The sequence below is a fragment of the Pagrus major genome, chromosome 21 (assembly GCF_040436345.1).
Source record: "Pagrus major chromosome 21, Pma_NU_1.0".
NCBI lineage: Eukaryota > Metazoa > Chordata > Actinopteri > Spariformes > Sparidae > Pagrus > Pagrus major.
In genome coordinates, this window is record NC_133235.1 from 25,729,448 (window position 1) to 25,741,961 (window position 12,514).

General features: G+C 45.1%; 1 protein-coding gene across 1 annotated transcript; it reads left to right on the plus strand.

The window, feature by feature from the left end:
• The first annotated feature begins 2,235 nt into the window (after nucleotides 1–2,235).
• On the plus strand, nucleotides 2,236–10,112 carry cbarpa (CACN subunit beta associated regulatory protein a). The gene is made up of 11 exons (XM_073491689.1): nucleotides 2,236–2,289; nucleotides 2,414–2,485; nucleotides 5,897–6,060; nucleotides 6,209–6,270; nucleotides 6,381–6,543; nucleotides 6,623–6,803; nucleotides 6,884–7,027; nucleotides 7,674–7,872; nucleotides 7,956–8,160; nucleotides 8,246–9,266; nucleotides 9,327–10,112. Exons 1-11 carry the CDS (start codon nucleotides 2,236–2,238, stop codon nucleotides 10,110–10,112), a joined length of 3,051 nt encoding a protein of 1,016 aa, XP_073347790.1.
• The last annotated feature ends 2,402 nt before the right edge of the window (nucleotides 10,113–12,514 follow it).

Genomic DNA, 12,514 nt, shown 5'->3' on the forward strand with positions numbered 1-12,514 from the left:
TCTACATCCTCATTGAGTGTGGGCCGAGTCGTTTTATAGGCATGTAATGAAAAAGAAAAGTGTACGACTGCCAGTGAGGACATTTTTAAGACCTTGAACAATATAATGCGAACGACCATTTCATTCAACTCTTCTGCAAAGGAAGCTTTAAACCATTTTAACTATTGTTCAGTCAGCAAAGGCACGACAGATGTTTCCAGCACGTCTTCCCAGAGGGAGGCGGAAAATCAGGCAGTCTTGTAAAAAGGCTGAAACTGTCGGAAATCTGTCTTTTTTTTAAAGATTAGAGTTCAGCTAACACTTAAAGTCTCCCTGTTTATCGTGTCGAAACATGTGATAAATAGTTTATAACACACTTCAATGTGACTGTAAGCAGAAATGAATGAAAACAGAGAATTTATAAACAACACGTAACACAAAAATGTCCTTATATCTACAAACAGCTACATTTTAGAGGGTTTAATCGTTTATTACGTTTATATACTGTTTAGAAACACTTCTCTGTGTGTGTGTCTGTGTGTGTGTGTGTGTGTGTGAGTCTCTATTGTCGGTGTGCTCTCGCTGTTCAGAGCTCTGTCCTCTTCACAGTTACCTTGAGCTGTTGGTATGTATGAGATATTACATAAAATATGACTCTCACATGGTGAGGGAGTGTGCGGCTGTGTTCGCACTATGTGTGAGGAATGCGATAATGGATTGACGTTACACAAGCTGCAGTCTGTGTAAATAATCGTGTCCCGTCAGCTCTTTCTTTCTGCCGTCCTCTCGCCACACTTGTCCTCCTGTCTCACGGTGTCTCGTTAGTCTGCGAGTGGAGAGACTGACAGGAGAGTTTATTGTCAGGGACTCTTGCTTATTGTTCATCTCGAGGAGGCGTCAGTTTGGACGCATTGGGGTTTAATGCACAGCACTCAATCCAGACAGTTGTGTCACATCAGTATGTTAAAGGGGCATTACACCAATTGTATACATGTAGATCAGTTTACCTGCCAGGTGGAGTAGCGTTTAGCCTCTGAGAATAGTTGTGTGATGTTTTCTGTTGCTCTCTGACGTGATGTGATCAGGGTTATCTTTACTTTGGATCGATGATGTCAAACTTGTGACAGAAAGCCTTCATTGCAAACTGGGACTGTGGAGTTTGAAAGATGTGGCTGCAACTAATGATTACTTTCACTGTCGGTCAATCTGTCAATTATTTTTATATACATATAAGAGACTCAGTTTACTGTCATAGAGGAGTAAAGAAAGAGAGTTTGTCTTTTTTCTTAAAGAGGTCATATAATGCATATTCTCGGGTTCATACTTTTATTTGGGGGTCCTAGTGGAACAGGTTTACATCCTTTAATTTTCAAAAAACACGTTATTTTTCTCATATGGTGCATTGCTGCAGGCCCCTTTGCACACTGTGTCTTGAATGCTCCATTTTAGCTACAGAGTGAGACATCTTGCCTCTGTTCAATCTTTGGTGAGAGATGCACATGCTCATTACTTAACGGGCAGGATGTAGCCAATCAGAGGCAGAGTAGGGCGTGTCATGCTGAGAAAGGTAGTGTGATATAAAATAAGCAGCTGCAGCAGTAGCAGCTGTATGTCTGCTGACTGACTGGAGTGAATATATTTTATAATAAATATATATTTATATAGTGGCTGTTCTTTCATAATGGCTCTTTCAGTGAGTGCAGGAGCAGTGTGGTGACCCACAGAACAACATACCCAATCATTCAGTTATTAGGAGTCCTCACACAATGCCCATATAATTATAACACTAAGAGAATAGCACAAAATCAGTGCACACTTACACAAAAAATGAAACGATAAGTCTGGTTGTATTCTATCGTCAAATCCTGTGAAAAGACCAGAACCAACAGTACGATAATCCATCTCTCAATACTTTTCCGGCCTGTCGCTGCGGCTCATTCATTCATTACTAACGACTTAAATCATCAAAAAGGGGCAACAAAACAGGCTGAAACAACTGGGCACTGTGGCTTCAAACAGACGCTGCTCAAACAGGAGGAAGTAGTGTTTTTGTTGGGGACTATTTACAGCGGTGGATGAATACACATTTTTACACCAGTGAGCATTTACAGCAGCAGGATGCTGTATATTGGACTGAGTTACGATAAACTACACTCATCCACGTTCATCGTAATGAAGAGACATGTCTCCAGGTGCAATAGTGTGACTCATTAATTGGTTTTTAATTCGTCTTTAAACAATGGAGGTCTACGATACATGAGGAACGCTTGTTTGCAGGATCAGTTAAATGCTGTCAACCCAAACTCCAGAGTAAATGTTGCGATGTCCTCGCTGCGTGAATGTGAATGTATCAGTGGTTTGCAGAAACGTTAACATTTAACATTTTATCACTGTCCTCTCAGCTCTGTCTGACCCCTCTCTCCGTCCTCTGCAGGGTTCACTCACGCTGACCTGGACCATGAGCAATGATTTGCCTGTTCTTACAAGTCTGACTGAGAACTCCACTGTGAGTACCGACTGTGTCCACCTCCACCCCTCCTCCTGCACTCTGTCCATCAGCACACACTCCCCACATTTCACATCCAGCTAGTGTGTCTGTCGTCCGGTGAGCGACGACTCTTCTTCAATACTTCACAGATCACACTGGACCTCTGCCAAAAAATACACAGTGAGTTAACACCAAGTCTTTTATCCCGGTGGTGGAGGACAGTCTGATCTGTGTCCAAAGAGGATTTGACTCAAAAACAGAACTGAGTGTGCTGCCGCTGCTGCTGAAGGCTTTGTGTGCCATGTAGCCCCCGGAGGGACTGGGGGGGGGATATCTGAGCCAGCGGTGGTGATTATCGGACAGTTAAAGCTGTCCTTGTGGAGGGAGAATTGACAGTTGTTTGCTCGACAGTGTGTGTTAGAAACATGGCCCGAAGACTAGCGAGAGGCTTCGCCGCTCCAGCTGATTGATTGTGTTGTTCTCCCTGTTTGGCTGAGCTTGTAAAAACAGCAGATTTCATTAAGCTACAGATGCTCTGACAAAGTGTGTGTGTTTCTGTGCTGCACACACACACACACACACACACACACACACACACACGCAATCGTGGGTGCATCAAGGTGTGTGCTTTGCTTTTGTGCTGTGATGGATCTGTTATTCTATCGCAGACGTGCATTCAGACAGCGTCAAACATATTATGCTGCATCTCCCCGAAGGCTGCTGGAATACCAGAATTTTAAACTTGAGGTTGAACATAAAGGCAAAAAGGGCGTTTTTCATTTCCTGGTTTTACAAGTAGAGAATTATAACAGCTTCCTCTGTTCAGCAGCTCGCTCTCTCCTCCGTGTCAGATTGACTTTGTGATTGAAGTGGACGCAGACTGATTTACGCTCACATGGAGTACCTTAACCGTTTACAGCGGAAGCAGAGTCATCAGAAAATCAGCTGTTTTTGCTCTTTTTCACACACATTTACAAACACTTTCACACACACACCCTCTGTTCTTCACACCTCCATTTGTCCACAAACAGGAAAATTATTTGCAACTATTTTCACAATTCATTAACCCTCAAAGACAATTTTTACGGCACCTGGCTCTCCTGTATGTAGGCTGCGTTGTTTTCCCCACCCTATTCCTGCAGTAAGCATCACGTGCCATACATCACTGATTCAGTAAACCTTACGTTTAAATCTGGCTCATTTGCTTTAATCCTGACTTTAAACTCAGAATCCTGACTTTAAACTACTATACTCAGCATTTCTCAGTGAAAAACAGGTGTAATCCTATATTTAATTAACTGACCATGTAGATGTGTCCAAAAAAGTTCAGCTAGTAAATAGAAAGGTTGTCAAATCATAACAAATGGGACTGAAGCAAAAGTGACTTTTTTCAGAAATATATCATCCATTGAACATGAACAACAAGAGTAGCTCGGCTACAACCATTGTGGAAGAAACTACGTGGGTTTCTTTGAATAATCGATGCTTCAGAACATGCTGATGTAATCATGTTCACTATCTGGAGCCACTGAATGCCCCAAACAAGATGTGTTTTTAAAGTGTATAGGTAGGATTAGAGGTTCAGAAGATATTAAACATTGTAGAACAATGTCCAGATCTTTGACAGAGAGCAGATTATAAATGTTTTTCACTATTTTCTGACATTATATAAAGAAAATGATTGATTGAGAGCGCAACAGGCAGATTAATCGATAATGAAAATGATCCAGTCAGCAGCAGGATTTGAGTTTTTCTGCTGCTGCTGCTCCTCCCGTTAAGGTCATCATCATCTAAAGGTCGGTCTGTTCTCAGCGAGGAGCTCCTCCACTCCTTCAGAGCCGTGCACGATGACATCCTTTAACATTAGCGTATATTATATAAGGCTAAACGCTGCAACAGATGAATGTTCCATTTGTGACGGTGCAAAGGACCCAATTATTTTCACGCTCTCTTTTGAAAAACTGACATCGGAAGAGGAGCCAGGAAAAGTCTGGTGTGGGGATTGCTCATGTGCGTCTGCATCCTCCTCCTCCTCCTCCTCCTCCGATTTCCATTTTTAGCCTGCAGAGGCCTCATTTCCCCCTCATTGAGAGGAGCTGGGAAATTGAATTAAGGGTCTCGCTGACGTTTCGATTAGCATCCCCAAGCTCACTCAGCCAAGACTGAGAGTATTAATCAGAGAGTAGAAGAGGGCAGTTTTGCTGTCGACTCCGTCTGTGTGCAGAAGCAGCAGGATGTATATGAGTGTGTGTGTGGATAAGAATCGCTGTGAGAAAGCAGCGACTTAAGGAAGTTGTTCAGCGTTAATTCTACTCCTTATTAAATATCGTGCCGCTTATCTGACAGCGTAATACGACAAAGAGATTCCTCATTACTGTGAAGCTCAAAGGGAGAAGAGTCAATGACTGTCCTGGCAGGACTGATGCAGCCGCCGAGCTCGCAAACAACGAAACATGACAACACAGATATGTGAGCTTCTGCCTTACCGTGCTGTTAAAGGATGAATTAAGGGCTCCAACGATGCCGTTTGAATATAAGCAATAGGAATTCAAATTGATGTTGTGCAACCAAAAAAAAGAAAAAAAAGAAAAGAGGATCAGGGTTCAGCTGGTATTGTTTTTGAAGGCTGGTATTTATAGTGACTTTTATATTTTGTCAGCATGGGAATGCTCCTATTTTTGTGTGCAGATGTGGTTTTTCTGCTTGGTGAGGTGGAAAAGGGGGTTTAGGGTCACTGCACAGGGCATTTTTGGCTTAGTAGTCAGGCACCAGGGGGAACAGCCCCATTCACTGCTGGGAAAAGGACAAATTACTTTCTGTCATTTGGTAAAACCTCCCTGAAAAAAACAGTCATCTGCTGTACATACACTGTTCAGATAAACTGAACTCCAGTCACACGTAAAAAAACCAAACTTTTGCTTGGGGCTGCACTAATTAATATCTTTATATTAATAGTTATGGTGGCCCTGAGGGTCAAAACACAACAACATTTGAGAAAACACAACAATATTTCAGGCCACAGACAACAACAGCAATCTCAAAGGCCCGTGACAAGTCGACAAAGATCCAATGCTAATGTTGCTTTACATATATGAGTTATGTGTTGGCAGGGGTTTAAAGTTGTAGCTGGTAGAGGTGGCACAGACTTTAACTGCTATATATCTTTTATATTTTATAAAGGTATAAGGTATAGCTGTCAAATGAGTCAAAAGTACATTACAGTATTTCCCTGTGAAGCCTTTATAGGATCTATGTAACATAGAAAGAGACAATATTTATTTGCAGCACTGTCCCAAGATGTTAAAAGTGAAGTAGAAGTACACAGGAGCATATAATGGAAATACTCTAGTGCATCAAAATTGTACCTAAGCACAGTACTTGAGTAAATGTACTGGTGCTGGTGTGCTAACCTCTTCTCCCCTCCATCAGGATGTGCCTGTGTCCGCGGGCCAGGTGGAGAACTATGTGCTGCTGTTGGTGCTGCTGAGTGTTTTTGCCGGGGGGACGCTGGTCCTGCTCTCCCTGCTGCTGCTCTTCTGTCACCGCTGCTGCATGGGTGGGCGACGCTACTCCAGGTTGGTGACACAACTTGTGTGGGGTTCGAGCAGGCCTGGTTAGTCTGGTTGTGTGAGCTGTGAGTCAAAGCTGTGTCGAATGTGAAATTGAAAGCTGTGGCGTGACGATGGGTTTTTTTGCTTCTGTGAAAGAGCACAAAAAGTAAAACTCATTCCTCCCCTTCAGAGCCAGCGATGACCTTGAGAAGACAAACACCACCTATGCTGAGGATTCTCAGCCCACCCAAGGTCAGAACTGTGTTTTCATCAAGTCCATATATGCAAGTATTCTGGTCCGCAGTCGTCACCAACTCCATTATTTCACTCCCTCTGCTTGTCCTTGCTTCTTTGTCACTCAGAGATCACCATTCATCTGGATGAATCAGACGCTCTCTCAGCGGCAAGCTGTCACGATGGAGAGTCAGAACGATTCGTCTCCACAGGGTCCACCGGCCGCAGAGTCTCCTTCAATGAATCTGCACTTTATGAACAGGAGAAGACGACTCAGGACAAAGCACGCAGGTAACGATCAAATGAGTGAATCTTTCATAATTATCCAGATGAGCTGTAGATGATGGTGATGATACGTCCACTCTCTCAGGTACACTCTGACTGAGGGAGACTTCCACCACCTGAAAAAGGCCCGGCTGACCCACCTCCACCTGCCTCCAGCCCCGTGTGACCTGAAGATCCTCACCATCATGGAGTGTGACTCGACAGAGAGCAGCACCCTCAACATCAGTGAGACTGCAGCTCCCAAACTGCCCCTCACCATCTACCAGGTGACTGGACGCACACCTGAGTGTCTCGGTGAATGAGGTTCGTTGTCTCATCTCTAACCTGTGCTGATTTCTCTCTCCAGCCGGCTGAGAGAAGAGTCTCCGAGTGGATGGGACAGAGCCTCAGTGGAGGTCTGCCAGGAGACCCGCACCACTCCACCATCCTGGACCAGATCCCCAGACAGACCTCGTCAGCCATGAAACCACAGCACACACGCTCGCAGACAGTGAGTTTTAAAATGATCATTACAGACTACAGGTCAAAAAATATTGTTACCCTAACCTTTGATGTTCCCTTTGGCCTCACATGTGCTGCAAATGTTAGCATGCTAACACGCTAATTCAACATTTTACACATATGTTCAGCATGTTAGCATGCTGCTAAGCACCGTTAGCCGGCTGTAGAGTCTCAGTCTTTTTCATCACCTCCTCAACATGGCATGAGAAGCTCTGTGTTTTTGTTGACTTTTATTTTTGGATCCGGATCAGGCTCTTGGGAATGGCTGTGAGAAAAGTTTTAAACATTTTTGTTCACATAAAAAGAGCACATTACCTCACAAATTCAGCTTTGCAGTAGAAAATATCAGGTAGTAAAGCTAACAATCACACTGTTTGGTCAGAAATACATTTGGACAGATAGGTGCCTCAGTGCAGATTGATCCACTTGTATCACACATAAACAGAGCTGTGAAAAACATCTGCCACAGGCTCAAACCTGCTGATGCGCTGGAACATCAGTCATCACTGCAGATGAGTGACAGTATGACAAACTGCTGTCCCCTGAGGGATTCGCCTCTGCCCGTCACGATTCAACCCCTCCCTAATGTCTCATCATCTCCCTCCACCCTCCTCTTCTTCCATCTCTTCTGTCAGATGGAGGCTGTCGGGGACGGGGGAGAGGCTGAAAGTGAAAGGGGTTTGAGAGGACAGTTAACTCAAGCTCCGGGCCAGACTTCAGTTCTACATTTCTTCTCTAAACTGCGGCGCCACGCCAGTCTGGAGGGGGCAGGGCCTTACTTCAGGAGGTGGAAGTTCGACAGCAGTCACCGGGCTGCCAGCCTGGATGCAAAAGGTTAGATTTGATTTGTAACTGCATTTGTGAACTGCAAGTGAAATGGTGAGAAATGTCAAGCTGACAGCTATCTTTTCAAGCAGGGTCCCCTAAGAGACGGCCCTTCCAGAGACAGAGAGCAGCGAGTGAAACCACCGATCACACCGAAGACGAATCCTCTCCTCTCCGAGATGAGGCCATTGAATCTTTCCCACACACTCCCATCCAGACCAGTGGCCTCCAGTCCCTCTCTGCAGAGTCCCTGTCTCACAGCGCCACCACGCCCACCTGCTCAGTCTTCCTCAGCAGGTACGTCCCTTCCCATAACCCCATGACTTGCACCATGAAATTCCCAGAATTTAACTGTTTAACCGTGTGTTCTCCGTCTGTGCAGGCAAAAACTGGAGGCCATGGTGGAGGTAGGTGGTAGCAGCAGCGCCAGAAGAGAGGATCTCTGCTCTCCAACAAATGTTTGTTGCGCCCAGAGCCAAGAGGAGGCCACTGTCAATGGCACAGGAGTAGAAAGAGAAACAAAGTTCTGTGCAGTTATGAGAACAGAAGAGACTGAAGTCGAGCAACAGTCGGTTGACGACGACGATTTGTTTGGGGACCAACAAGAAGCTGCCATACAGGAAAGGTTTGAAGACATGTTGAGGAAAACTAAAGACACAAAGATGGACCTCATGACATCAGATGTGAGGACAAAGAGCGAGGCCGAGGTAGACGACGGAGATGAGGTGGTGTTGGGAGCGGAGGCCAGAGGAAGGGCCGACTCAGGATCATCTCTTACCTTCATGATTCGCCAGGAGAGCTCGGAGGCTCCTCCCTCCCTGTACAGAGACATCTGGAGCCTGCGAGCCTCTCTTGAGCAGTACGCTTCCTCGGACCAGAGCAGCACAGATCGGGAGTCCGTCCGCAGTGATGCCGACAGCGTCTCGTCCATCGGTGGTGCAGGAGCTCGCTCTGGCCTCGAGAGCTGCTTGTCCCAAGACCTGGATGATGAGCCTGACGGAGAAGTTGAGGGAGAGGTGTTGGAGAGAGGAATCAGAGGGGCGTCAGGTGGGGACAGTGAGATGGGAAGTGGAGCTGGAGGAGAGATTGAGGCAGGGAACCGTAAGCTGCTCCAGATGGACAGTGGCTACGCCTCCATCGAAGCACCATCCAAGGCTCCTGAGGAAATGAGGCTTTTTGGGACTCCCGGAGCTCCTCGAGGGAAGACGGCGTCTGAGAGAAGGTTGTTCTTCACCAGCTCTGGGAGAAAAGGTTCGGTGTGCGAGAGCATCGAGGCCAAGCTGTTTCAGGAGGAGCTGGAGGATGAGATGACGGACAGCACAGAGACGGAGGAGAAACTGAAGGTGAAATCTCAAACTGGCAGCCAGTCCGTTACCCTTCAAGAACCACATCAACTTCTGAAAGCCCTCCATCCTCAGAAACCTCCAGAATCACAATCACAACTGATGTCTCCGCTGACGAAGCCGATCGCACAGCCCTCTAGTCCTCACCCACCACGTCTCCGCCGCCGTGACTACAGCATCGATGAGAAGACGGATGCTCTTTTCAACGAGTTCCTCCGTCATGACCCGCGCTTCGACCAGCAGGATTCTCCGCTGCGCGCCAGGCACAGATCCAGAGTTCACCTCCGGAAACAGTGGCAGAGACACAAGCAATACAGCGACCCGGGGTCAGGCGCTGGGGGTAGGTACTCCCCATCTTTGGAGAGGCAGAGGTTCACTCCGCTGCGGAGAGGTGACAGCGCCGGCTACCCTCTGGACACCAGGTATCACAGCACGCTCTCACGCATTGCGAGTGCTGCAGATGAAGAAGCCAGTGAGGTGGCGGCTTGTGAGGAAGCAGCCAAAGAGAGCACAGAGGACAAAGATCCATCGAGTGAAAGAGCTACAGGGGACGCCACAGGAAGTACAGCCAGCACAACCTCTGAAGGCACTGGCGCAGCGAAAAGTTGTGCAGAGTCGACGGGCGAGGACGACGGCTCGACAGAAAAGGACACGGAAAGCACAACTAGCCCAACTTTGACCACTGTGACTACACAGAAAAACCACATGGATCCGAGAGTCGACAACAGAAACAACAACAGCAGTCAAGCGATTTTATCAGAGAGCAGCCTGACAGACAAGCTGGTCGTGTCGGTGGAAGAGAGGCTCTACAGCGGTCTGCGCAGCTCAGAGAAGCTCGGCCAGGGAGGAACCGAGCGTGTGCTTACCGTGTCTCACACAGCCTCACCTGGCTTCAGTCCCACATAACCTGTAACGTGACACTCATCAACTTTATTTCAGATCCTTTGTCTATAGACGACAGACTTGGACAAAACGGTCTATAGCACTTCAAAACATCATCGTGTGTTAGACACTTGGTCCCTTACATTCGGACAAACCTTCAAAATAAACATAATCTGATAACTGATGCATCAAAACATATAATCTATAAGGACTGAAGTACCTTCTTGATGGCCAGTCTCTTCCAGAATCTCCATCCAGACCTTAATTTCCACTGTGACACCATGTGACATGTGATGCCCCCTTTTTATTGGTAACCGTTCTTCAAAATCAAAAATGCATTCTTTACATAGCTTTGAAAATATAGACCCCATCTTTAGAAAAAAAAAAAAAAAAATTTCAGACTTAACTGTGAATTTTCAGCATGCTACTGTATGTCCAGACAACGTGTATGTGAATACTGTACAGTTTTAACTTTGAAAACAAAAAGCACTTTGATGGGAAGAAAAGATGATGATGGAGTTTGTCGCCCATTTCTCTCATTTTAAAACCCACATCCTCCTCAAGTGTCCTTCTTGTCTCGATCACCATGACGGTAAATGTCTCCATGAAAGCTTCGATCGGAAGCCGACCATATAAAAGAAACCAAAACATAATCATTCTTCAGTGCTTGCCTCCCCTCTTTCATTAACAGCCTACCATATCAGCAGATCTGGAGAGTTACGCAGAGTATATCGTAAAAAAAAAACAACAGATGGGATACCCAGACTATACAGCCGTCACAGCGGTTGAAAAACCCATGCATCAAGAATTTTTATACTCATATGTCATCTATTTTTATAGGATTTTTGTTAGTCATCGTCCCTGTTATTCATCATAATTAAGGAGGTGGTATCCAGGAGCTTCCGTGGGCTCCAGTGTAGTGTTGTATCACTGCTGGGACTCTGTTGAGGGTGAGACTGACAGATGATACTTAAATTGACTGACACAGGAGCCTCTCAGGCTTTTAGACAGATGGTCCAGTGACAGAGAGTTGAGGCTGTGAAAGCGGAGGTTTAGCTCGATAGCGGTGGCACTGTCGGCTCCAACATCCAAGCAGAACAGGATATCTTATTCTGTATTACTGAATAAAAGAACGGTGATAGTCTGTATTTTTCTTATTGTCAACAAATGCAGTGAAAAGACAAAAACTAACAATTAATTAATCCCATTGAAAATGACTCATGTAGGCAAATCCTGACACGGCATAGTCCTCATTAATCAATGATCCCCATTGTTGTCCGGTGGTCATTAGACCACTTTAATTCAATCAAGCCTAATCATCTCGTTTGTATCTTTCTGAATGCCAATCGTCTCAACTGTGCATTGGAAGTAGTCGCAGGATTTTATCCCGATGTGTTACCATAAAACAGCTGGAAAAAAAAAAACCTATGAAAAACATTTAAATCCGGATTTTTTTTTAGCATGTGCATCAACTTTAACTCGCTCACAGATGACAGCCATTTTAAAATGCCTGATTTTTAAAATCAAGACCCATGCATTATTCCCCGAGAAATAAATGGAAATGACAACAACAAAAACACCCTTGTGTTGCATCTGTCCCTTTATCCGGATCCACACCAAAAGTGAATGGGGTCTTATTCTGGGCCGAGACCCGTCCTTCATCCAAGTTTTGGGGAAATGCATTCAGTAGTTTTTGTGAAATTCTACTGACAAACCAACCAAAAGAGATCAACAAAGGGACATGGGTTGAAACGTAACCTCCTTGGCAGAGGTAAATATGTTTCTTCATGGCTACAAACACGGCCACACAAGTTTAATTTAACCGAATCTCTCATACATTGTCGTTTCTAAAACAAATAAAATGATAATGATAAAATGATTGATAAAAATGACAGTGCCGAGCTGTTTTAGCATAAAATTAGCAAAAAGAAAACATTTGTGACGCCTTTCTAAGTAATAAAACATTGTGAGACAAACACCTTGCTGGTTTTGAAGTCATGACTTTCTTGACATTAAGGAAAATATAGAATATTGCCAGCCTTACCCTCGAGGTAATATTCTACATATATCCTATCTCGACATGTGAAAATCTGGTGATCTAACAGGCCAAACAGCTCTTTTCCCTCCTCTAATGCGTCATCATTTATCCTACCTTCATGTCAAATGAGAATTGCTGCATGTTATAACGTGTGATGAAGACTGTCACCTGGGAAACTGCAATGGTAGGTACAGCTTGTTCCTTTTTTCTTTCACATGGTCTTGAGTTTGAGCCGCAGTACACGTGTGTATCTTATGAAACTCATATCTTTGTCATCCATGGTGAGCCATCTGTTTTATTGTAAAACGAGTAGTGCAGAAAAATCCAAACGTCTTGCAGCCTTGACAAAGGCGAGACCTTGCGGGACCAACTGAGGCACATATTCATT